The sequence below is a fragment of the Odontesthes bonariensis genome, chromosome 20, assembly GCF_027942865.1.
Source record: "Odontesthes bonariensis isolate fOdoBon6 chromosome 20, fOdoBon6.hap1, whole genome shotgun sequence".
Lineage (NCBI taxonomy): Eukaryota > Metazoa > Chordata > Actinopteri > Atheriniformes > Atherinopsidae > Odontesthes > Odontesthes bonariensis.
In genome coordinates, this window is record NC_134525.1 from 18,966,332 (window position 1) to 18,993,884 (window position 27,553).

Below are 27,553 nucleotides of genomic sequence, written 5' to 3' on the forward strand. Positions count from 1 at the left end.
TCTTCTTTTTGTTGCTTCATTGTTCAATAAATAACAAGACAATAACACAGCATGTGTTGTTGTACATCTGAGGTTGTATTTGCCTAATTTTAAGACCTAGAAAGAATGAGATGAGTTTTTGCCATTATCTGATAAATTAAACCTTCAAAAGAATATATTTAGTCATGCATATTTTTTACATATTTTTATTTAATTCTACTGAAGATGCCACAAGTAACAAGTACCCATACAGCTATTGTAGCTGACTTGACATGAAATGGTCCTGTCTATCACTATGCAACACAATGTTCCGCTGACGATTATCCATTTTATTGACCAGCATTTCACACGGTCACATTGTCCAGTAATCCAATTTAGAAACATAGAGTTATGAATAATTGCACTATATGTACAATCATTAAGTTAATGTATAATTTATTTTGTTGATGAATGATAACTGGATGACTTGTATGGAAGCTTCCATAGACTTGACACATAGAATACTATGAGTACTTCTGACAAACTTTAAAAGCTTAGTTGTTATTGGTATAATATGAATGGATGTTTCCGTCCAAATCATTTTTATATTGTAGGAGCAAAATGAACCGACTTGACAAAAAAAAAGACAATATGAGGGGTCCCAAAACCGCATTCCCCCATGCAGTTGAATTATTTGCATATACAGTGAGAAATGTATGCCTTTAGTCGGTCAACTTTAGCCAGCTGAGGCCCTTCTTGCAACCTTATTCATTAGTTTGCTGTACTGATACTAAAATGTCACCAGAAAATATCTGCATCACTGGCATGTAGTTTATGAATATTTTATGTTCTGGGCACATTGTTACATACTCCTGCGGCTAGAGGAGGTAACGGGGATATGACAGCACTGCAGAATTCATGAGACCCACGAGATCAAAAATATGAGGGAATCCATCTTGTCAGCCTCCTCCTAACTCTGCAGCTCTGCGGTTTCCTGTGGTGGAATGTCAGCAATAGATCATTTGGGCCTTGTAGGTTGTTGGGTGGGATCATTGAGGTTGTGACAGACATGCTTGACCACAAGGTTTAGATTTCCTTTGATCATCTTTTTTTTTTTATTTCCAAGAAACTCAAATCTTACTGCTGTGAAAGCACTCATCTATTAATCAGTTTCACTTAACTTTAGCTCTTCATTGCAAGCCCCGCTCCAGTGAGGCCACTTTTAGGGGGTAATCTTAAAGAAAGACTACAAAGAAAGATCTAAAAGAAAACTTTTCACATTGGACAGCATATAGCCTCATCAAACAGCTCAGTGCACACAGAGGTTCATATTAAAGACTTCAGATCCCCAGCACCCCACAGGGCCGCTCCATGAGGTCTTTCCAAGAACCAGTAGGAGTGCAGCAACGAGGACTTTGAACACTGTCAGAACTCAAGACTGAAAAATGGTGGTGGGTGAGTCTACCAGCATGTGTACCTGACAAGGACTGTGAAACACAGTAACTTCATCCAAAACATATTATTATAGTGGTCGATTCTTTCCTAATATTTTCATATTCTGTATTTTCCTGCTTAAAACTTGTTTATTACCGATTGTTTTCAGCTCTTGGAATTTTCTTCCTCGAATCAAAACAAAATGTATATTCAATTTGTTTTGGACACTAGTTAAAAAAATCTTTATTACAAAGTCAAGATATACACTGGATGTAGATACTCACGTTGCTCTATGAGTTTTCACTGCCTTCGGGACATTATGTCAACACACTAGACGTCTTTCAATGTAAAAACAGATTGCCATGAAATTGGATGAGCACATACATGTTCCCGAAGGGGTAAAGTTTTTTTTGTGTTTTTAATGACCCTGTAACCTTTCCTCTGACAGCATGTAAGGACAAATTAAACATTTTTAGCACCACTGTTGATAAAGATGCACAGCTTAACTTTAATATATTTTACCCTTCTGGTTGTTTCACTTCACTGGACGTAATTATTTTGCAGTCTTTCAGCGTTCAGAGGTTTATTTGCAGTCCATTTACAATAAGGTGGATAAGTCTTTTTATTTCTTTTTCTTTTCTTATCAAATTCATCATTGTTATACCTATTATTATGGTCTCTTATTGACACATAGTGATCTAGAAGCGAATGTCCACAGCTGTGCAGTATTTACATCATAAAATGGAACTGCTTTAGATTCAGTTAAAGAACAGACGCGTAAGTCCTTTATCTGATCACGGTGGAATCTAAGCCTCAGTCTGCTTTACGTTCTAATTACACCCCTGAAATTTGATATGCAATTTTTAAAGACCTCCCTATAAATTATATACTGATCTCAACTGCTCAAAGTTTATTAATCGATGGGAAACATAAATCAGTGCAATGTATTATTGATGTCTACCATAAGAAGATCCCAACCTGCTTGTTCCACTCACATCACATCTCAAATCCATAAATAAAAGCATGCACACACATACACAGATACACACAAGTGTGTCATCATCGTAAGCACTTTCAGCGGAACGAGGCTGAGTCGACGAAATGGCAAAAGGTGACAGGGGAGCAGGTGTTTATGCCTCTCAGAGAAATAAGGGGCCTGAAATGTAAACCTCCCCTTTTTTCAATCCCTCATCTATCCACAGTCCATCTCCTTTTTGATCTTCCAGTCATATTGGCTCTTTTAGCTCATATCTTTCATTTTTTTTGGCTTGATGCAGTACCTCTCAGCGCACCCATCATACTTTATCTCACTCTCTGCTTTTCCTGTCAGACTCACCCTTTTTACTGTATCTAAATACCTCAGTATCACAAACACTTACTCCCTTTACTCTTCTGTCGGATTCCCAGCAAAACCAGCACGACAGTGAGGCTATATCTTATGGCATCTTTAATGAGCAAAATTCAGATATGCAAACATGAGCGTGGAAAATGTTTAATATATATATTTTTTTTATTTACAACACAATGCACCACGTAGTTTACAATCCTGCTTGATTTGTTGAGATTACAAAGTGTTTACCTTCTCCAAGAACAGCCGGTGGGCAGCTCTGAGTAATGGGGAGGACTGTCAATAGTCACAGCTCCTTTGAAAAACACTGAAAATGTTTTCACATCAAACTCTCACATTTTTAATTTTGATGAATCGACACTGAGCACAATGCCTGCACATCGATAAATTACAATCTTCAAAATAAGCCTACTTTCAGCGCATTTCAAATACACATTTGTGAATTTTGATTTTTGGATGCGCTGCTGAACAACTGAAGGTCAGGCTGATGAAGGAGGGGGTGGATGGGGCGGTGAGTAACATTAGTCCACACAGTGTGGAGGCTGAGGGCCTTCAGATGAAGTCACCTATGAGTCCATTTATCAGCCTTAAAACTCCATTTGAGCTCTAAAGAGTTTTCCAACTTATTTTTACCTGATACTCCAGAATGAGGGACTGGAAATTAACAGTACATATACTATACAATATATATCTAAAAAGAAAGCTTACACTTTGTGCTTTCAGTAAAACTGTATGCATGGAAACGTCCTGTTTGAGGAGTAATACTTTTCAAATGGAATCCCAGCCCTGTTGCGAAAGAAAAGAGTCTGTCCTGGAGTAAGAACTCTCTTTTGCTTGCATTTATTAACCTTTCCAAGCTTCACCTCGCTGCTAGCTGTCTTCCATCATAACCGCTTGTACATTTGGGGTCACCATTTACTAAATGCACCATGGCTGAGTTATTCCACAGCCTCATTTCCATTTTTAATCTCTTGACATGTTTTCCTCTTCAGCAGCTGAGGATCTTGATGAAGGCCCGTCTGAACTCGATGTTGAAGGTGGTGTAGATGACAGGGTTAAGGGCACTGTTCACATACCCCAGCCAGGTGAAAGCACTGTAAAGTCCAGGAGGCACGTAGCATGTCCTGCAGTGGGTGTTCAGAATGTGAGTCACAAAAAAAGGGAGCCAGCAGATGAGAAACACCCCTGAAGCAGGCAGACAGCAAAGCGGAATGGAGAAAGGGCAATAGGGAATTAAATAGGGTGCAAATAGGACAAAGTGGTGGACACAGAAGGGAGATGCATGGACAAAAATGAAAGTGGAACAATGGGATTTGATTTTACAATGTAAATTTCAGGGAGGTGAAAATTGTGAAGGAGATGGGGATGAGAGGGGAAAAGCAGAGAAAAGAGAGGTCATGTTATTTTGTGGTCAGTGTTTAATAGCTCCCCTGAGCAGTTAGCCTATGGTTGAAACACTTCTTCATCAATGACCATGTTGTACCTACATATGTCTAAACATAAGGACACATTTTCTGCTGCATCCTTTAGCATGTTTAGCTAACTGTCTGACTCCTCTGTTTTGCTCTTGTGTTTTCTAAAATGTGGCTGTGTTTTCCTCCGTCCAGTGCTGTTGTGTTGTGCACCTCAGGTCCACCTCATTTATTCAATTCACCCAGCAGTACCCAGCAAGGAATAGTGTTGAATAAATTCAAGCCCCATAACTGAGGTCTGAAAATTACAGGAAAATGTGATGAGGTGGTTGAAAAACAGGTGAGAAGCTATTTGGACTGGGATCGTGTAGTTGCAGACAGGGGTGTCCGTTGCTCATGGACGTAGCCATACGTTTACATTTCATCCTTGACATCTGCTCATCTGAGCATTGTGTTGCACTGCCCGCATTTACAGAGCAGCCTCACTCAAAATGGGACAGCATTTGCCTATTATACCCTGATACTTTTGATTTCCATTGTTTCTCCTGACATTGCTTTTGAACCCTTTTATCCAATGACTCCAGTGTAATGTAATCAAAAACCCTTAGTGTTCAGAGTTTTGTCAGGGGAATCTATGAGCTAGAGTTAACTGTACCAGGCTTAAAGTAACCTGGATGGTAACTGGAGCATTGGGAAGCTGTGTTAGGAGCTTCCCTGTGTGTCCTGACACACACTGAAACCATGACCAGTCAATTTTTTGTTTTTTGACATTTCAGCTTGATTTATTGCAGCTCTGCAACATGTACAGCGAATGTGCCCAGGCTGAACAAATGCAGTGGTGTTAATAACCAAATCTAAGTGTGTAAGTAAATCAACTAAATATTAATGGATAAAAAAAACTTGGCCTAATATTGCTTCTTTGAATTACCTGTATTATGTTCTGTGACATTTACATTTTCTTTCCCTCAGCTTATCCCATTTATGACATTCTGCACTCACCGAGCACAATGGCCAGCATCTGAGTAGCCTTTTTCTCCCGGGCGTGCATGCTCCTGAATCGTTGATTGGTGTGCAAATGAGACATTGGCCGAAGTGATGTGTGTGTCCGTCCGTTTGACAGATCCTTCACCTCGCAGCTCATCCTGACGGAAGGATGTTCCATCTCGTTGACCTCCTCTGAGTCCTGCTCCCTTCGCTCCTGCTCCAGATCCAGCTCTGTGCGGCCGCAGGAGGCGTGGCTGATGCTGCAGTAGTTCTGCGTGTCCACTGGGGGCAGCACTGAGTTCTCCACTGGTCCTGTCTTTGGGCGTTTGCCCCACAGGCAACCTGAGAGCAGATTGGGTTTGGATGGACCTGTTGTTTCCACACTCTGCTGAAAGGACAAGTGATTACCTGTCAGTACAAGTATCCAGTGCAAGGGCCAACTCATGTGAATGCTTTTAGTCTAGTGCTAATGTCACTCTAATCTGTCTTTATAAACACAATCGATATCAGTATCAGACCATTATCAGAATTATCACTCAAATGCACTTCCCCTCAGCTCCATGGAGGGCTTTAGGGTCTTTCATTCCAATGTTTTGGTTTTCTAACCCATGTCTTAAAGTTTACAGTTAAAATATACATAGAATTTATTTTTGTGTGTGTAAGCATGTTACAAGATCATGAGAAAAATCAGCCATCAATGCTATGGCTGAGGACTTCTGCATTGAATTAGCAGAGCAGGACCCTCCAATCTCCAAAAAAGGCGAGGTCAGAAACCATGTATGTTCCACGTACAAGATTGGAGCAACCAAATCTAAGCACTTGTAGGGTAGAGCTGTTGAGATAAATCGAGAAGGTAGTGCAAGGTAAAAGGGGAAGTTAGACAGGCGATTTCGAACAGGCACCAGCAGCCGATGCTCAGCTTTGCTAAGCTAAGGCACTGGCTACTTCTGGTAGTAGAGATTTTGGCAGTACCATATTAGCGTATCCACATAATTATTACTGCTTTAATGTTTGAATAATCACACTTCACTGCTCTGTATTCTTTATTCCCCTCAAACCTCATCTGTGGTTTGACGGAGGAGAATCATATTTATTGAAAGATGGCCTTTAGCCTATTCTCCCTAACTTTTTGTGGGGAATATTTGCTGAGAGCTACACGACTACGTCAACAAGGTGGTAAATAAGGCTCAGAAAATTGGATGCTATGGCCGATTTATACTGTTCTGTTCAGATGGTCTAAAAGCCCCTGGACTCCTTGGTTTTAAATCACAGCTCCACATGAGCATTCAGAACACATCAGAATGTGAGTTTTATGTGTAGAACTGAATGCAGTCTTTAATTTAGGCAACTTTAATCTATCTCTTGTGCCAGTAGATAGTCACTTCCTAAAACTCCAGCAAACTCAGCAGCCTCAATCAGTCTTTCCCTCATGAGTAATAAGTATCATTAACAAGTTTTAAGTGTTGTGCAGTGTGTATCTCCAGTGCAGCCACCAACGTAAGTTTTCCCTTTATCTTCTTACTCGTCTGATCAAAATTATACCTCAGAGGAAAATTACAGATTGTAATTTCTTCTGCCTTATTATGCAGGAATTGCAGTGTATCATCCACAGACTATGCTCAGCTGACAAGTGACCGGGTGACGATAGGCAACAAGCTATGCTTCAGAATCACAATTTCCGGCTCCTTCCCAGACCCCTGGGCTGGGACCACATAGCGTAACGAAAAACTCAGATTTGCATGAACGTACACATGGAGACGGTCATACGAAAAACTAAAAACAGAACCGGTTTGCATGCCGCTATTTCACGACACACCAGCACAGTCAGTGCGAGAGTTAGTCAGGCATTAAACCGCACTGTATTCAATAAAAATACTTTACAGCACAAATCACAAAATAAATAAATAAAAATCAAGACGCTCAAAGCCGTACTTGATTTCTACTTTGAAATACCACCCACCACTTTAATCCTTATAGGTGATAAGTCTTCCGTTGCCTTGGGAGTCTCCTCTTGCAGACAGGTCTCCTAAGGAAACAGAGAGAAGTTGAAGTTGGAAAATGTTTTCCAGATATTCATATATCTCCCTGTCCCCAAACAGCCCCACAAGTCTGCATGTAGAACATTTACGGAGCTGTTCATTCGAAACGCATCGATTCATCTCATTTCATCTCAATGGACACTTTTATTGAAATTCAAATAATCACTGAGTGTTCCTGACGGAGAAAACAAATCAGGAAAATTAGGTTTCATGCCACTTCTGTTTTCAGTCCACTGTGCAACTCAATCAGAATTTACAACAAACACAAAGATTGAAACATGGGGGGAAAAAAAAGAAAGACTCCTTCATATCGAATTTTTGCTCACTTCACCGAGCCAAACTCCTGTTATGTTAATTCAAAACACTCTTTCATTATACTGTAAATCACTCACCCAGAATCCCTCCAGTTTGGTTCACATCACAACTACAACCAGTTATTTGTAAGCTCGTGTTAAAATGCAGGAAATGACTGAAAATGTATGTGCACTGAAGGGGAAAATTGGAGTACAACAAATGCAGCCGCATTCGTCAGAAAGCTTCTGGATGTGCCAAAGCAGATCACAGTGCTGGATTGAATTAATTAACAGTATCTTTTTATACACTATATCTTAAAAAATAGGGTTGATACAGATGAAAAGCACATGAACTGTCTCCTTGCCTATGGTTATAAAGAGAAACCAATTTGTATGAAAGATGTAACTGCGAAAAAACATTAGAGTCTATCTATCTATCTATCTATCTATCTATCTATCTATCTATCTATCAGCATGACAATACATTTTTTTTTCTCAATATGGGTCTATTCACCCACTACTGTGATTAGTTAAAAAAATTAAAAAAAGACATAGATCAGCTAAACAATTCAAAATAACTTGTCCCTCTCATGCTTTCAAAATTACAGAGCTCCAGATGTCATAGATCCATGGATCAGACTGAGATCTGGAGAAATGGACTGATCCTCAAACCATCCCCAAACAATTGTTGTAGTGAGGAAGGACATGCTAATCTTCTGCCTTCAAGGCACTTCTGACACAAGATGGAGTGAGCTTGGGCACTTTCAGTGATGCAAGCTCATGTACAGCAAACTGGGATGTTATTTTACACCCATCTACTGTGGCCTGCATTGGGGTTAGCATAATTTACTAATTTACAAAATGACACAGCATTTGCCTATTATGACCCCGAGACTTCTGTGTTCCATTGTTTCTCCTGACATTGCTTTTTAACCCTTTTATCCAAAAATGATTTCTTAGAGTTCCCACAAATCAGAAAAACAGCTTTTACCCGTGCTTTCTGACAGTTGCGGTCGTGTCTATCAACATGTCTGCACTTAGCATTTTCTACTTTAAAGAACCAGCTATGAGGCATGAGTGTGTCTAATGGAATAAAGATGGATTTTTAATGTGCAAGTTATTGTCAGTGTAAACACATGAGGGAGAATCACAGAGATACGGCAACAGAAGAAATCTAAAGTTGCTTGAGGAGAAGACTTTGGTGATTATAACCTATGGGGAGCTTAAAAAAAAAAGAATTCATAATCAATTCCAAGCAAATCTGAAGTCATTGTCAAATCACTGATACATAAATCATTTATGAACACCAAACTAGTATGCAGTTGTAAGTCAATACTAATCAAAAACACCGCCACTGAGTCTGAAAGATAAACCTTATGAATTAGAACAGATAATTAGAGATAAACATAAGTCTGCAGTTATAAATTTTGATTGGTCATTAATAAAATTTTGAGGTGATATAATAATTAATCAGTGGTCCACTATAAAAGTTAAAGTATGTGGCACTGAATGAGTGTTACTAATTTATTTATTTGTTAGAGGACTTGCAGCTCCTTGAGACAAAAAGAAAAGCTCAATACTTTGATGGGTCAGAGAACTGAAAAATACAAAGCAGATTTCCACACAGAAGAGGATAAACTGCCTCAAGCTGTTCTATACAAATTATTTACAAACTATTACTCAAATAGATCAATATAAATACTTTATAAAAAGGTCTGCCAATTTACCGTTGCGCAATTGTTTCGCAAAAGTGAAAAAATGGACAAAGAGAAAAAAAAGCAAAAAGACGGTAACAGAATTCAGATGATAACCCCACCGCAGATGGTTGCGTATAGCCCGGCTGCACCTTTCCGCTGGCCTGTCCGAAGGTGATCCTCTTCCGCCTCATTCTCAGGAAAATGTAGATACGGATGTAGACCAGCAGAGTGACAATAAATGGCAGGTAGAAGGACACCACAGAAGAGTAGATCACAAAGTCAGGGTTGGAGATGGAGCACACCATGGGGTCGTCTACGGGTAAAAGTTGAATATCATTATAGCAAATATCCACAAGATCACAAGATTGATTTAAAGAACACAGAGGGTTTCATTTACAGCTGACCTCCAATCCTGGTGAATGCTCTCCGTCTTGAAAACTACCTTGACGGATTGTCCTGTGAATACACGCTAAACTGCACTGTGCTGCACACCTGCACTCACAGGGGTGACTGTGAGATGGAAGTGTGATTGATCTGACAGAAATTGCACTAATTCAGGATAAGAAATCTTCATTTTCTTTCACGTAAATGAAAAAAATTCAGGTTCAAATATCTCTCAAATAAGCTTGTAGAGCTGTCAATTAATGTTAATTAAAAAAAAAATGCACTATCAATTTCAGCAGCACGAACAAAGTGAGGCGGTCTGCCTGTCTTTCGATCAAAGCCACGATCCTTAAAACACACTAAAAGATGGAAAAATAAGGCCAGATAGTTAGAAATCTTTGTGTGGCTGTCTCCAAAATGCCAGCACTTTCTACATTCGTATGATTAAGACATTTCATTTGTCAGTTAGACTCCAATTTACCTGTCAGACTTCTCCTTTTCAAGGCAAGACGAAAGATTCTGATCTGAACCCATTAATCTCGCCTTCTTGTGCAGGGTTACACACAAATGAAGAAGCGCAATTTCTGCAATCAGCATCCATTGTTTGATGTTGATTGTAAGCCAAATGCTTGCATTGGGATAAGTAGCTTTACACTGTGTTTAACTAATGCTTTTAACCGAGCGTGTGCAGTCATTAATCTTTACTATCGGCTTTAGTGACATTTCACTGTTAGGTGTTGGATTTTTTTTGTTCACACTTCACAGAAAGTTTTGTTTGACCACATGCTTCAAACATCATCAAGAAGACGAGGTCCGAGCAGATGTGTACTAAACCCAGTGCAACAAACAGAATAGCTTTCTTTACTTAACATTATAGATCTTCCCCAACTGTCATGACAGCGATAACTAATATCAGCATGGTGTTAATGCAGAAGCCACTTATTTGAACGATCACCTTGTGATTTTGTGTGACACCAAAGCTCATTCTCTGGAGAAGAAAAGATAAATTAGCTTCTCAAAAAATAGGTTTGTAATCTCGAGATAACAGAATAATCAATCTGCGATCTTGATAACAGCATTAAAACAAATCCTGTTGACCCAGTGAGCCCATTCCACATTCGTCTCACCATCGAAGCCCACAATATCAATTTATTCTTAAAGTTTATCAAGATACCGTTTAACCTTTTCTTGAAATTACTCCGGGCTGTTTCAAGAAGGGTTACAGGGCTGATGTTGTGGGGGTACGATTCAATGGACTTTTGTCGGTAAAACCTGACAAAACCGAGAGGCTGCTGTTTTAGCCTCCTTCCGCCATGAGCACAGATTTCTTTTTTAAACTTTATGTTCCCTTATTCTGTGGTTTTGGTAGGTGTAGGGCAACAAAACTGCTTGCTTAAGCCTAGAAATATATCATGTCGTAAAACATGACCTTGTAAAAGCCTGATCATTCCTTGTGAAGAGTTAGAAATTCATATGAGTCATCACATAAAATGGCAAAACAGTTTGCTGGCCAATTGGGTGTCTAAGGCAGAGGGTTTTGATATTGTGGCTTAGAAACAAAGAACAATTTGAGAGTATTGGAATGGTTAAACATTTTCAGCAAGCCCCAAATGAATTGGATCTCACATTTCTTGTTCAAAAGCTTTATAGATTTAAATAGCTCAAATTTGATTGTAATGGTGCTGAAATGTATTCTTGGTAAGATGTTCTTGTTAATTAAAATGGCTTTGGAGAGGATTTTTTTCTTTCTTTCTTCTTAAATCAAGTGAGATTTTGCAGCACAATATCAGATTCTAGGTTGTATTTACAGGGTGAACGGTTTACCTGTGTTTACCTCTAAGCATTTAATCATTTTCAAACAATATACTGCATTAAACCCTGCCTGCCGCCCCCCCCAACACACAACCTCTTTAACACCACTACCACTTGACAAAGCTCAACACATTACCACTGAGGACAAGGCGATTTTGCTGACTGAATGCATTGTTAAACCCCATTTAAGTTTATGTTTCATGTCCCCTGTCACCCTAAATGGCAAGCTGACTTTTGCTGACAGGAGGACAAAGTCAAAATGTTGTTGTTGACCTGACCTGTGGTGTTGAAGCCAAACAGAAGGGGACAGGAGACGGCGAAGGCCAGGACCCACACCGTGGCAATCATGGCAAAAACTCTCTTCTTTGAGCGATGGGTAGTGTTGTACAAGACTGGCATCACTACTGCTGTATACCTGCTCACACACACACACATATGCACACATTAATTGGAGTCTGGCCTGCTTTGAAAATGTGAGTTTACAAAAGGATAACGATGATGACATTTGAATGAAGAGAAAATTGCTGATACAGGACTATAAAGAAGAGTAATTGGATACAGGGGAAAAAAGCTTCTCTGAACATGATTGGGCTTTGGGGATGCCAAGAAATACACCGCTGCGAGAGTGGTTGATATAAAGGCCAACAATGGAGAGGCACACTATTTAGAAACAATTTAGGCATTCAGCAATAAACCTAGAAGGGCTTTGATTTAAGAGTTAATCAGCACATTATTTGCCAAGAGTGTATAATGAGCCTGACAAAACTGGGTTCAGCAGTAACTCTGAAGAAGCAGCAATTATGGTGGACCTCAACCCAAACTGGAAGCGATGTAATGCTGTTTAGAGCCAGTTAACTGCCATGATTGTTTATAATCATCAGAACAATTACTCTGTTCCTGCTCTGGGCAACACGCAGACTGAAACCCCAAACCAAACAGGCAACAATGTTTGCTAAAAATACTTTCTGTCTTTCTTTTACTCTGGTATTACCCCCCCCACACACACACACACACACACACACACCTCCCTTGTGCTTTCTGGTAAAATAAAAGCAGAGATGAAATGTAGTTAGAGATAATGTACATGGTTTATTGATGTTACACTTTCAGTTTAGACAGAAAACAAGGCTCATTGGCTCTGGATATGCTCTAAATAGGAGTTGCACTGCAGTGTATGTGCGTTCACAAAGACAATTCAACTTATTTGCTATCACAACTTACTTTCTTTATGCTGTGCCTGGAGAAACCCAGAGCGGATAATTGCTATGAATATGAAAATAAACAGTGACTTCAAAAAGGTAATACAGGTTTGTTGTCAGTGACTGAAAATGCAGCTGGCGCTTTAATTATTTAGAACCTCACAAACATGTGAGGCTTTAAGTGCATTGTTGACTTGTGTAGAAATTAATCCTAGAGAACTGCAGGGCTCCAAATGACTTCACTGCACAGGTGCAAATTAGCTATAGTACTGAGACAGCAGGCTTCCAATGATATGCTGTAAAGGAGACAAAAGATGCTAAAAGTGTTAATGAATTATCTGTTGTTTAATCATTGTTGCCATGTGGTGCTAAAATTAGATTATAAAGTTGTGGCTGTTATGTAGTTTTGGAGACATCAGTGAAGAAAAAACAGCAGGCGATTAAAGCAAAGTTTGTCAAATTTGCAAGCGCGACTCTCAGATGGACTCCTCGAAGAAGAAGAAGAAGTTAGAGACCTTTATAACCGCATGATCATTGACAGATGAAGCTGTTTTGAAGCACAAGCTTCAAAGAACTGGCTATTTTGAAGCATGGATTCGCCTTTGGGCCTCCCACACATTCAGCCTTGTGTATAGCAAGTGCCATATTGAATCTAAGTTCATAACCTTTGCTGCATGTTTTTTTTTAAATCTTAAATGCCAGGTGGTTGGTGCACAAAATTCCTTGTGAACTCATCTGAAAAAACTGCTTGGAAAAGGGCAGACAGATAAAAAACAATGCTGAGCAAATGTAGAACCAATTGGATCCTTGAAGTTAGCCAGGAAAAGATTTAAGACAACTTTGCAGTTGTCTTAAATCTCAACCTGAAACCTTCAGTGACACTCCTTGCTCTTTTTGTCAGTGAAGACATATTAAGCCTGATTATACAGCAGCATATTTGCCACTGTCTTTTGGACCTGCAATTGTGGACTGCCAAATCACCTAAACCCAAACTATAGCTGCCAATAGAGAATGCTAATTATTCCAGACTACTATGCACTGATCACAAGTAGCTTTGAACCTGGCAAGAAGGATTCTGTTGAAAACATTGGGCCTCATGCAAGAACCGTTCGTACGCACAGATTTGTTCTTAAATCGTCCGTACGAGTGATTTAAGAGAATTTGCGCATTCACCAATCTTTTCGTATTTTACGCTTTCTTTCAGGTACGAACAGAATTTACGAGTGATCTCCACCTGTCGTAGGAGTTTCGTAAAATAGTCAGCTGTTATTCCAATCAAGTTTGCTTGACTAATGGATTGTATATTTAATTACTTTGAAGCAATCATAAATAAATATATACATTATATCCCATTATGATGCTGACATTATTCTGTTTGACTTGTAATTGTGCACTAATTGAAGGTTAATTTGAATCTGTATATAACAAGGTCAATGGGAAGTGTAACCAGCGGCTGACTTGCTACTTTTGGATGCCTTAGCGCGTCAGGCTCTTGGAAAAGACCGTGTAGAGACAGACGAAGGGCTGACATCGCGATTAAGATTGCCAAGGACTGTGCTGCTGCAAATATGCAGCTTGCTAGAGCCACAATTCCAGAGAGAAACACGCCATCAAACCCAATTCCACCACACGTCCAGGTCTTCACCACCCTTGGATTTTTGGCCACGGAACCTTTCAGAGGGAGATTGGAGACAGATCGGGGGTATCCCAGTCCTCTGTGAGTCTTGCGTTCCCCTTGATCATCAAAGCTCTCATCAGTTTATCACCCATGGTACATCAAATTACCATGGGTGATAAACTGGGGGGGGGGGACTACTCTATAGCCCAGAGAAGGCATGCCAGATTTGCACAATATTGCCATGAACGAGGGTCTCCACCTGAACCAGCCCAGGCCATAGCCGTGGGAACTAGGGGTGCAGGGGGTGCTGAATGTGCATTGCGAGATGGTGGGGAGCTAACAAAAATATATTTCATGAAAACCTATTGTACAGTCTCCTCCGATCGGGATTCGAACACGCGTCTCAAAACACAAATGTTCCGACTCAAGCAACGGAAGCACGTCTCTTACCAACTGAGCCACTGCTCCGGTCTACCGTTACAAAGTTGCTATTGACATCTGTAGCTACTCCGTAATGCGAGACAGCGCGGTTTACTTATGTAGCCTATGTTTAGACTCGACTGTTCTCTGCTAGTTTGCATCCATTACAAATGCATCGATAAACATAATAAAAGAGTAAAAAAAAAGGTTAAACAAAAATAAAGTTAATAATAAATTTCATGAAGGAAGAAAGGAGAGCAGAGCGCTGCAGACAAATGAGACCAGTGTAAGTTTAACTTATTAAACACCTGCCGGTTGTGTCTGTGTCTATGAGGAAACATTTCAGCCGTGATAGCATGACATGGGGCGTAGCTACCGACCACCACACACCTCCGTCAGATTCGTTCTATAAGAACTATGAAAAGACCCGACCTCGGAGAAGGAGCTAAATAGTTATAGGAACTAAGGGAGAAAGCCCCGAGTTCCTGTATGTCCGAACACGGGAGAAAACGGCCCCGCGGATTAAAAGGTTATTAGAACTGCCAAAGGTTCCTACAGTCCGAAAGCGGCTAATGTAATAACAGGAACTTAAACAACGTTCTAATATAATTAAAGCTCGCAACAATGTTGCAAAATATGAGCCCTTTACACACGAGCACGGATAGAGTTCCACGGTCAGATTGCAGGAAAGGCTCCGTTTTTTGCTCATTAAAATATTTAATTGAAGGAGATATATACAGCTATTTATTGTATTTACATAATATTCTACAAGTTTCAGAACCCCCCCCCTTTTTTTTAATTTATTTTTTTTATTTAAACCGCACCCCCTGTTAAAAACTACTTCCCACGGCCCTGCCCCAGGCAGACCAGAAGGTGTGGTGCTAGAAGACCCCCCTCATGGACCACCCCATCAAAGTGCCATCATGATAAGGCAAAAACTGATTGCACGGCTTTAGTTGCTGTCATCGAGCTCATGGCGAGACGTTTTTTGTGTTTTTTTTAAGCCATTTTCATATCAAACCATTTCTTTTTTATTTGGGTGACATAACAAACTGCAGGTGACACGGAATTAACAGCACTCGTAATTGCTTCCCATTTCTTCGCTTTAGCAGGTCCCATAATTCCACTGCTGACACTGCTAAAAATGACAGATTTTCCTTTTTGGATCTCTGTTAGCAGAACTTCAATCTCAGAGCCCGTAAAGTGGTTCTTTTTGCGCCTTTTTCATGCTGTTTTCATGATTCAACACTTCCTGGCACAGGAGAGAGGAAGCACAGCTCCTAATATGGTATAATTTTGGGCATGGAGTATGCAAATTTACTATCCTCGTGCACGTGCACTTAAATACGCACGAGTGGCATTCATCATTTACGCAGGTCGTTTACACACTTTTTCCGAAGTTAAGAGCGTTTGTTGAATCTGACGCGGCGTGTTCGTACGAGACCTTCGTACGAAAAAAGTAAGAGAAATTTAGAATAAAAATACGAAAATGTTCTTGCATGAGGCCCATTGAAACTCACAAAATCTAGCTCTGACATCAGGGTAATTCAGCTGTACATTTAAACCCGAGGGCATTTCACAAAAAACACAGGCAATGTATCAGAATGGTAATGTTCTTAGTTTTCTGTCACTTTCAACAATATCACATATACGCCTAGCAGCTAGGCCACAAAACAGCACAAACACAAACAGCAGTTTGTTCACTGCCAGCGCGTGGTGCATTTCTAATTTTTTTTAACATGGTTGAAATAAGTAGGAATTTAATACACTGGCTGGTCTGAGCATTCTGCTATCTTCTCCAGACAGCTCGTACTGGCTTCTCATTTCTTCAGTTCCTTACGTTTGTTTTTGCTGTAAAGCCCCACCCTGCGAGTTTCAGAATTGGTTACTCCAAGCCCCTACGTGGATATCCACAGGCTCTCTGACATTCCCTTTCCGAGGCTGTAGGTCGTGCTCTGTAGATTCTAGGCAGAAATCCTTACTCTGTGAAAACGTCGGTATCCAGACGTGAAATTCCAGTGCCAGTGTTTCACCTCAGCAATAGCATCAATGGCTGATGTTGCTCAAGAAATATAACTTTAACTTTATTCTTATTGGGACTTAAAAGCTACATTTTGACAATCTGTACTGACAAGGAGAATAACTTATTATTATTATTGGATAATAATGCAGGAGCATATCATTGCAAGCTAAGAAACACACAGTGAACCTGCAACTAATGGAACATTAGGTGTCATGCAATCTTCTGAAAGCACTCATCTCCCTCTGCACTCAGTCTAACTTGCTCCCCCATATGAGCTGTATAAATAGGTCCCTCATCACCTTTAGTTCTTATGTGTACATTTATTTATTCAACTGGATGTAGTTGAACTCTTGATGCCTGCGGCTTGTAAGTTCAAAGACCCTGGAGAATTATCAAATATTAACCGTGACACAAGAAAATCCTAAGCAAATAAATAATGTAAATACGCCATGTATATCTACAGCAAAGGTTTAAAGTCCAAAACAACAGAATTCCCCTATTACTGCAAACAAACCCACAGAAACGGAAGGTGACTCCAAGAAGCAGTGTGTATGATACCTGCTCATGTTTATCACTTTCTGATTCGTGGCACATAAATGGATGCACATCAAGAGCAAATGAGCAACATGGGAAATTGATGTTTTCTTGCAGCAGTCAGCTTTGAAATATCTATGAGGTGAGGTGAACGAAAGAAAGAAACAACCCCAGAAAGATGAAAATGCCAAATAGATGGCATTTACGCTGGAGATGTCGCAGAAACATCTGCAGTCACACACAACAAATGTGGGAAGAGAGTGCACTCTGCACACTCACCTGTCAATGCTGATAGCACACAGGTTGAGAATACTGGCGGTGCACATCATCACATCCAGCGTGACAAAGATGTTACAGTAGAGCCTGCTGAAAAGCCAGGCGCCGCCGACCACCTGCACAGGACAGACAGGCGGATTAAAAAAGCACATGTTCCTCTTCCCCTCCGTCACAGTGAAGTGTGACGCACTGAACACACACACTTGAACAGGTGACAGAGAAGAAAAGAAGAAGGATAATTGGGCACATAAGAGACGGTTTTGCTCACATTACACACAGAAAAACAGGCCTGGGCTTCCAACATTAGTTCCATTTTTACTCATACATATTGGACTAAGGGATTCATGTCTATAAAGGTAAAGATCTGGATCATTTCTGTATGTTTTTATTCTCATATACAACACCTTCCTTTACATAGGCTTTGTCCTCTGCAGATTTCAAGTGCATATGTTCTGTAATGTTGGTGCAATGGTGGACAAGCTATGTTGTTAGTATAACGAGAAAGTTGAGAGAAGAAAACTGTTTAACACGGTGCCTAACTGCCTTGAATGGAGGTATTTCCAACTCTGTAAGGGCACAAATCACTGGCTGACCCAACAATACCCCCCCCCCCCCCCCCCCCCCCCTGCAGAGCTGAGCTCTCAATGTTAGACTTTCACTTAGACTCTATAATGCTTGGTAATAACTGTCTGACAGATAAATGGGATCCAAGTTCCTGTGCCTCACTTCTGCATCTCTCAAATCCTCAATGAAAACACATGCCTCCTGACATAGAGAGGTGGCAAGCAGGCATGGGAATACACACAGACACACACTCTTATAAAAAGTGTGAATAGACTGCGACATCTCCCTCACATAGAGCAGGGTGGTTGTACAAACTTAGAGTCGTTCATTCATAGCAAAGAAATTGCATTTTCACAACTCGCTTAGAAAACGCCAACTAACATATTTTTTTTGTTAAAAACTGGAGCATATGTTGTTTGGACATACAAGACTGCTTGTTTGCTTTTTGGAAAACATCTATTCCAAAGGCTTATAGTGTGCTGCATGGTAACAATATGGCTGCAAAAAGTTATTTGGGGCTTCAGTAAGAGTGCAGTCCCCAGCTCAAACCTCAAGTGAATTCTCATTTTTCTTATTGCCAATACTGGTCATTTATGGACAATATGTGGAGGTTGAATCTATGTTTAATCAATCAACAATAAAAAATAAAAAATCCCATGGAAGTGCCCATAGATGTTTTTAAAAATGTATTTCCCACTCATTGGGTTAAATGTTGAACATGAAAATTAATTCAAATACTGATCTTTCTTCTTCTATACATTTACCTGTAGATGGGAGAGAACTGTAACTGAATCTTAACGACACAAAACAAAAATATAAACTGGACTTTGAAGGGAAAGATGATATAAACAAGATGAATGTCGAAAATGTTGAATCCTGTTTTTTAGAAATGGATTACTGGGTACTAAGGTTGTTCTGTAACTCCTCTATACAGTTCCACACAGGCTGGTGGTAAGAGTTAGAATTCATCATTTTATGTTTCTGAAAACAACAGATAAGTGCAGTCTCAAAGATTCCACCCAAAAACTGTTAGGGTGACCTGCCTGCCCTGATTTTCAGCCCAGTTCTTTTTTTCCCTGTTTCTCCTTCTTGGGAATTGCTTCTTCTTGAAAGCCACCCTTCTTTCGACACATTTATCAATGAGGCTCAATTGAACAGTAAATGGGACTGAAGTGAAGGGCATGATTCATCTCACAGGTTTTCTTTTTTTGTTGGAATTTTTTCCTCCATGTTTCTTTAGAGCTTCTTCTTTAGTCCTTCACTTAAGCACCTACTGCACACCAGGCTAAGATATGTCAAGTTTATTGCCTTATACTATAACTCCTTGGAAATAGCCTTGCTGTTACACAAACGTTATTTTCCCGTCAGTCAAACTATGTTATATTTGGCATTTTTTGTGGATTCAGCTAAAGAAATTAGAACAAATTATATGTGTTTTCTACAGATTGCACATTAACAAAGTGCCAATGATACTATATCGTAAACTGGTTCTTTGCTAAGTAGTTTGTTATGTGTAACACATTAAATAACTAACTAAATAGATAAGTAAATAAAGATATTCTTCTGAAAATGGCCAAGTTCAAGGACTGGACTAAAATGAGAGAGACAGCAGCCAATGGCGCTCAGAAATCCTGGAGAACAATTGCTCATGACCACTTCAAAAAGATTAGAAAGTGTGGCAGGCTCTGTGGAAGCAAATCATAAAGAAATAAGCAATGGCAAAGACCTCTGTACAGTGCTGTTTCTGATTTTCAGAAAGATTTTCCTCTTCCTGTACTGGAGCTCTCCTTGCAGCCTTTCCTTTGTGTCGGGGCTTAATTGCAGCCCGTGTGGAGCGAGGTGCCCAGCTGCAGCCTATCCACAATCAAGCTCCAACAAAGTGCCTGCTCTGCAAACAGCTCAGCGCAAGATCTTACAGTTCATGCTGTTTGTCATGGTCCAGCCACCTCCTATTTTTGCTGCTCTGTTGGCATTCTGATTTTTAATCCTTGGTTTTCTTTTGTTTGCACTTTTCCTGGCTCTTCGGCGTGAGTTCCTCGTGATCCTTGCTATTTCTGTTTTTCTCCTGCCTTCATTTCCTGCCTCAGTCTCCGTCAATTACTGATGATGAAACGAGATATCTCTTTACCTTTGCTTCTGTCTGCCCCATAGTTTTTTTTTTGTTTTTTTAATGCTAACTGTGAAAATTATACTGTGATAATTAGAACTGTAAAAATGTAATGCATTTAACATTATGCATGTAACTGGGTCTCAGCAGAGGACTAGAACTATTATCCAACCCACCACTGCATTGAGTTGGATTATTTTTATGGTATTCCTTTTTAAGCCTGATGCTAAATTAAAACAATACCTCTTTCCTCTCAATTACAAATATAGAATTGAGTTTAAAATATCAAGTATATACCTTGTTTGTTGTCAGTCACCCCTGCACACTCTTACAGACTGATACACACATATTTGTACATGTCTAATATGCGTGCACCGTGGGACTCTGCACACACCTCATATTGACTGTGTTTGAACATATGTGATGTACACTCTCAGCAGGGAGGTATACTGCAAGTAAAAGAAAAAAAAGACAGCGCAGGTGAAGATAGGGCTAGCAGGCAGGGATTAGACCTGGATTATCAGGGTGAGAAAAACGGTTTGATAAAGTCGTTTGGGCTGGAAATGACATTTAAAGTTATTTTTCAGTGAGGAAAAATAAAGTAATAAGAAGGTTGTCTTTGGAAACAGCTGTAAAATTGTTCTCTTAGGAGAAAGTAACCACTTCAGGCTGATCAGCCTTTTTTGTATTCATCTAATGAGTTTAGAAGTCCGTACAAGTCCTAAAAGAAGATTTAGAAACCCCCCCCCAAAAAAAGGGAAAATATATATTATTTATTGATGGGAATGATCCAACATGGCAAATTTGTGAGCGGAATAAGTATAAGTAAAGCTTTGATTTAAGTGTTCTATTTGACTTCTATTTGCCACAATAACTGCAATGAAATGTCTCGGTAAATGTTCTGCACATTGGTTTGGAGGTATTTTAGTTTGGTCCTCCGAACATCTACCGATCTGGGATGTTGGTGGGTCTGTGGGTCTTTAAATGGCTTGCTTTGGTCATGAAACAACATTTCTATTCCATGAAGGTGAAGATTTAGTGGCCCGTCCAAAACAGATATTTTATCCTTCTTTAACATTTCTTCAGCAACGGATACTTCTTTCTCTCTGTATAATTCAGCCTGCACTGCTCCATCAATGATGCAAAGCCATCCTGGACCAGATGCAGAAAAAATAGGACAGGCCCAAGCCATGCTATTGTTGCTGACATGTATCACTGATGATTTTTAACACTTGGTGCTGCCAGAATGTTTCTCCATTCAATGATTTTATCTCACATTGAATACTGCATCACAAGTTGGTCTCTCACCACAGCTAGCAATCTGAAATTAATTGAATCACTGTACAAAAAATCTCAAAATAGTTTTTGACCAAAAACCCAATTCTTTTCATGTATGTAATGTTTTAAAGAAGTACAATCTTTTAAATTTTGAAAATTTGATTAATTTTAAGTATGCATGCTTCATTTATAAAGCGCTACATGGACTAGCCCCACCTCCAGTGTTTACCTTGTTCAGACCTAGAAATTCAAGTGGCCTGAGAACAAGGGCCTCCTCCAGAGGAGACTGTGAGGTCCCCCACAGGAAAACAACTTTTGGACAGAACACTCTCTCTGTGAGGGCCACAAACATCTGGAACAGTCTTCCTCTGCACATACGGGAGAGCCCCACACTGATCAGATTTAGAGCTCAGCTCAAACTATGGCTGAAAGCAAACCAGTCATGTGACCATTAGACGCTAAACATTCCCTGTGATGCTTCTATTGTATATTATATATTTTGTATTTTATTTTATTTTATTTCATTATTATTTTTTTTTAATGTATTTTCTTTCGTGTGTATTTGCCTGCCTAGGGACTACGGATGAAAACTAGCTTTGTAGCTATAATCCGGCATATTTACATTTGTTTTTATACTGATGTTCATTAATGTGCATTGTCCCTATTCAAATAAATAAATAAAATTAAATTAAATGACATAAACTAAAGATTTACACCAAAAAGTTCTCTTTTGGTCCCGTTCGTCCATGTGTTCTTTAAGGACAGCGGTGGCTTACTCTTTGCTGCCATACCATTGTCAGTGTTCTTCTGCTGGTTGACTCACAAGTATTATGTGAATCAGGAAGTCTTTATTTTATTTTATTTTATTTTATTTATTTTTATTTTATTTTTATTTTTTGGAGAAAGGCTTAGAAGTTTGACTTCAATAAATTTCCTTCACCTTAAACTTGTGTCTGATTGTCATTCCACAGACTGAAAACTCAAATTTGACCTCCACATTAACTTCTAATCCAAAAGGTTTTTGCCACTCACAGATTTGTCATGTCCTCTTTAGTAAATGCATTACCATTTTTATCACATGTCAACATATTGGATTTGTTTCATTTGATAATATTTAAGATCACATCTACGCAGAAATATATACACGGTTCGCAAACTTTCCAGCATGTCTATAGGTAAAACAGAATGTGTAGTTGTTGCTTTCTGTCAGATTTAATTGAAGTCAATGAATCAAAACCCCTGTCTGAACTGACAGTCAGACCATCTTCCACACTACAAATGGAGCTGTTTCCATGGACAGGTCATATATTTGCAGAGGCTGAGATGCATAATTTAGGGTGAGCTGTGGAAAGTGAGCACTGCTGCCAATACAGCTACTTTGTTGAAGCATAAGTCATAGATCAAGTCTGCCATCCAGCGATGAGGTGACTTGCGCAAGGGCACATGATTTGTACCTTGTGAGGGCAGAGAGAAAACATTGCTTTTCTTGCAGACGCATAACTCCAGAGGCAAACCAGCAACCTTCTGGTCACAAGCTAACCCACCCAATCTTTGATTAGCGTTTACAAGGTGTTTGCTTGGGAAGTCTTCTAAGGTCTTTTCCTCTGATGTTGTGCAAATGGGTCCGCCCCCCCTCCCTCCTTCTTTTTTTTTATGTTAAGTGAATCAATTCAAGACATTTGTATCTTTTAATTCTTCTGTTTTATGGGGTTAAAAGCCTTCCTTTGAATCTGAAATGTAGACACACAGACTGAATCAATATAATGACGCACATGCTCTGGACGGCATGAGTGCTCGCAAGGAAGTTAAACTCATGACTCATGACCTCCCGTCAAGGTTCTTGCCTACCTTAATTTACCTTTCATAGGAATTAATCTTCTTTAATTTTGTCAGCTTTTGCTCAATTTGTGTCTTTTTAAGTTGTACAATGATGCTTTCCTACACACTCTCGTGCCTGTGCTTCTAAAAAACAGGACCCTCTTGCAGATCATTTCCAGTGTGCAGTGTATTACTTTGATGAAATGTGGATGCCTGAGGGCCATGTGTGTCTTTACGTGTAAGGGGGTTGCTAAACTGTGAATTACACAATGAAAGAGGCTTAGGAAACTAACAATTGGCTAGGCAAGCTATGTTAAACTAGTCTGTAAAATGCAAGCGAAGAATCATCACCACATATACCCATTTGCTTTAAATGTTGGAAAAAAATTGAATTCATAGGTTTGAACTTGCTTTGTTGTCATTTGACGGTCAGCCAATTACCCAAAGAGATGAGGTCATTCTAAAAAATTCAATATGCCTGTCAGCAATTACCTATTATCTACATAAATAGTGAAGCACTGCCTAAAATACTTTTTATCATCATTACTGTCTTCTAATCACCTGCAAAGATGTAACAGTCTAATGAGCTCCGAATAAACCTCATCTTTCCCTCTGACGTTGGCTGCTTATGCATTCCTTCAGAGAACTTTCTCGCTTCTGCTCACTCACTGCCAAGCACTCTTCTCTCTTTCACATCCTCTGTGGTCCACTTTGTCTCTGCTTTCTTAACTCACATTCTCTCAGAGATCAACGCATGATCAACTACTTCCAATAAGGGAGAAGATGCACCCCAGGGGGTGGGAATATTTCTGCCACGGTCAGGCTGTCAGTGGGAATTGCCGGTTTAAAGAGCTACTGTGGGGTATCAACACATTTAAAAATGTATGAAGTAGCAGTTAATAATTGACACAATTAACTTTTAAATAAAGGTATCTAATCAGTTATCTAAAAGTAAATATGCAAATACTACAAAGTTAATTAACTACTTGATTAAATACGCTTGAGTTAAAGGATCAGTGGTCGACTTGGGTAGAAGAGACTAATGGACGAACATTAGACATTTAACAAGACATAATGGATAAACCATTAAGATGATAACTTTAAATATTACATTCAATGAATGGATTGCACTAATTTAGCTGAAAATGAATGTATTGTTGAAACAATATTTTAGTTCATGCTAAACTGCTGAAATACCTAAAATGAAGAATAAAAAATAAAATATTCAAATTCTTAACCATCATGAAAAAGGGAAACATTAAATACCTCAAATTTGATGAATGGTGAAAAATAATATAGTTAGTGATGAGTCAACAGTTGAAGCAGTTTACAAATAAAAGCTATTTATTTACAGTTTAGATCATTAGCTTGATGAATTGATAGTTTCAAGCTAGCTTATAGCTTAAAAGTATAAATACTATGCATAAACAATTCATGACATATACATTTTTGGTATTTTGTTAGGATTGTTTATATAAAATAACATTTTTCTTGGTTCACTGCCTTGTAATTGTAAATTAAGCATTGTTTAGTAACTCAAATATTATTTCTTTATTCTAATTTTGTCAAATATGTATTTGACTACTGTCAGGAGGGGAATATAATGTGTGCTCTTCCACATTGTAGCAGACATCTTTTTCACATTTAACGAGCCACAAAATCCTCATAATGATGAAATATTTTTTCATGTCCTGTTTGGGGTTAGGCTGTACCATTTTTCGGGTAAGGATCAAAATCAAAACTACAAAATTAGGTTTTTAAATTATCATGTTTTTTTTTATTTATTTTTTTTTACAGTGCAGATGTTATATCCATGGAGCCTGTTTTTACAATTCAGTTGCAGTTGCTCTCACAGCCAAAGGTTAGCAAAAGTTATATATTTTACAAACCATTATAGGCCATTTTGGCCTGTATAAACCAAATGCCTCAAAGGGCTGTATTTGAGAGGACGGTCATATATAATGTTGCATGTAATCATATCAAACTATACACTTTGTTTCAATGAAAATGTGGAGCATGAAAGTATGTGAGATAAAATTAGGGTTGGACTAACGGCTGTAGATCTGTCTACTGTCAAACCAGATACTCACCTCCAGGTACACGGCCCAGGGCATGACCAGTGAGGCCACCAGCAGGTCAGCCACAGCCAGGCTGACCACCAGGTAGTTGGTGGTGGTCTGGAGTGAACGCTCTCGCAGCACAGCCAGACACACCAACACATTTCCAAACACAATGGCAAAGATGAGCAGGGAGTATATCATGGCATAGTAGTTGCGCTCCCCTTCATCCTTCCCTAAAGCGTCTGAGCTCTCATTCCTTTCATCCCATCCGATGCGGTCTGACTCATTCCAGAGCCGCTCTGAGCTGCTAAACATGGCCATGGAGACGTTCCGGTGACATTGGAGATGAGATGTTTGGGAAACCTACCCAAAGAAAGAAGCGTTGTTTGATGTTTGCTAATTTGTCACCAAAAAAAAAAAAAAAAAGTTCTTCTTTAGATTGTCATGAAAACACAGAGAGTATATTTTTCACATCTCACTCATCAGATACGGGCAGCATAAGCCCGATGATAAGATGACAGCAGCATCATTTCATGATAAAGGCCTACTGGGAGACTTAGCAACGGAAGTCAGTTGAACTGACAAATAAAATGTAATGGTGTAATTTCATCCCATTTTTGTTGTTTTTCTGTTGAATGAGAAACGGAGGCACATATTTGTGAATCAATAGCCTATCAGAACTGTATGCTTCCATTGTGCAACACATTTATGGTTGCGCCAGTCAGCATTTCAGTTGTTCTCCTTTCATTCCTCTACACGGTGGAAAAAACACATATTAAAAACAGAAACTACAAAGCAAAGGGGGTAACTTGAATGAGGGGCTGGCAGCCTTGTTTTGAGCTGGTCAGTAAGGTTCGCTCATCCTGGAGGGATAAGATGTCCATGCTGCCACCCTGAGCAGTCCAATTGGCTCTGGTCCTTACACTCCATCCTTCCTCTAATTTATCTCCAAGCCTTCCTATCTGGCCTGAGTTCAGATGTCAGAGCTGTGGTAATGCTCACACCTGCGTCTAGATGGTAAACAAACTGATCCATCTTATTCAACTGTCCCCTCTTCCAGTGACAGAATAAGGGAGAAAAGAGAAAGACAGAGAAAATCAGATAACATTCAAACCTGGCACACACCCAGTTTTTTAAAGATTTCCGCCGTCTATAATTCCACTCAGTTCCTGAACAGCTACAATATCAGTATTGTTTTCCACAAGAGAAGCTGAAGAAGCAGAGGGGGAAAAAAACAGGTGCGTATAGCTTTCACCTTCAAGTCTCCTATGATAGAGGTGTAGCAGGGAGTTTATAAAAAAGAATTAGGTGTGCCAGGCACAAGAACTGATCATCATAAAACATTTTCGGAAAACCACATGTGTATACACAAACACACTCATAAACACCCGTGCCTATCTAATGTGAAGGCACCGGTTATGGAGTACAAGGTTACAAACTGCTTTAGTGAAAGGTTTGTTTCCACTTGTAAAACAAGTACTACTTAAAAACTGTTTGTCCCCTTCACTCTGTTGTCCATGCCACCTCCCACTGGTGTTGTCAGGTTCTCTCCATGTCATTATGCAGCAATCTGAACACTTACAGCCTATGTGAAAAGGACATCACCAGACCCTCCAGTTCACACATGCATGCTCACACACATTTATCTTTTTTTTCCCCCTCAGTCCCATTCTCGTAAGTCTGCTATTGGGAGGGTGTTTCATTGCAAATAAAACCTATCATGATAATTTACAGTACAACCACATTTTTTGGGGATCAAGACCTTGCTGACAGCATCTGATAGATTTTTCTCACGTTTCGTCATGTGAAAATTAATACAACTGCCAAGTAGTCATCCCTAAATCGAACAATTCAATTAGATCTCATGATTGAGTGCTTAGGCTAAATACACTCAGTGCTACACAGAGGAATAATTATACGATTCCATCTCAGCACTTGGTGCAAGAAACACTAAAGACACAAAACATCAGCAAAACTGAACAGCCGCAAATTCATGGATCAAAAAAACACCAAAAAAACTCACCTCATTTAGCGCTTAACGGTGCTTTGATGTGTTTCCTCTCAAAAACTAAAAGTGTAAAGACTTGCGTACCTTTTACTGTTTCTCAGTCGAGAATTCATCAGATGCCATCCCGGAGGTGTATCATCCTTGCAGAGTAAAAAGTTATCCGCTCACAGCGTCCAGGAGCGGGAGGAGCGCGCGGTGCCATTGCGCACGGGTGAATGTGAATGAAGGAAGCTCGCAGAGGAACCGCTAAGCATGCGCTCACTTACACCATCTCCTCGAAATCTCCT

At 39.6% G+C, this 27,553-nt stretch overlaps 1 protein-coding gene across 4 annotated transcripts; it reads right to left on the bottom strand.

The window, feature by feature from the left end:
• Window positions 1-2,923: 2,923 nt before the first annotated feature.
• Window positions 2,924-27,464, bottom strand: drd3 (dopamine receptor D3). Of its 4 annotated transcripts, none has more exons than XM_075452708.1 (8): window positions 27,351-27,464; window positions 25,289-25,621; window positions 17,435-17,547; window positions 11,640-11,776; window positions 9,285-9,478; window positions 7,097-7,162; window positions 5,152-5,524; window positions 2,924-3,925 (listed from the first exon to the last, which is right to left on the bottom strand). In XM_075452708.1, the coding sequence occupies exons 2-8, from the start codon at window positions 25,577-25,579 to the stop codon at window positions 3,729-3,731; spliced, it is 1,371 nt and encodes a 456-aa protein (XP_075308823.1). In that variant the 5' UTR covers window positions 25,580-25,621; window positions 27,351-27,464; the 3' UTR covers window positions 2,924-3,728. The 4 variants fall into 4 exon arrangements, with proteins under 4 accessions (XP_075308823.1, XP_075308825.1, XP_075308824.1 ...); XM_075452710.1 differs by having other exon boundaries at window positions 9,315-9,478; window positions 27,282-27,464; XM_075452709.1 differs by having other exon boundaries at window positions 5,152-5,521; window positions 27,282-27,464.
• Window positions 27,465-27,553: the final 89 nt, after the last annotated feature.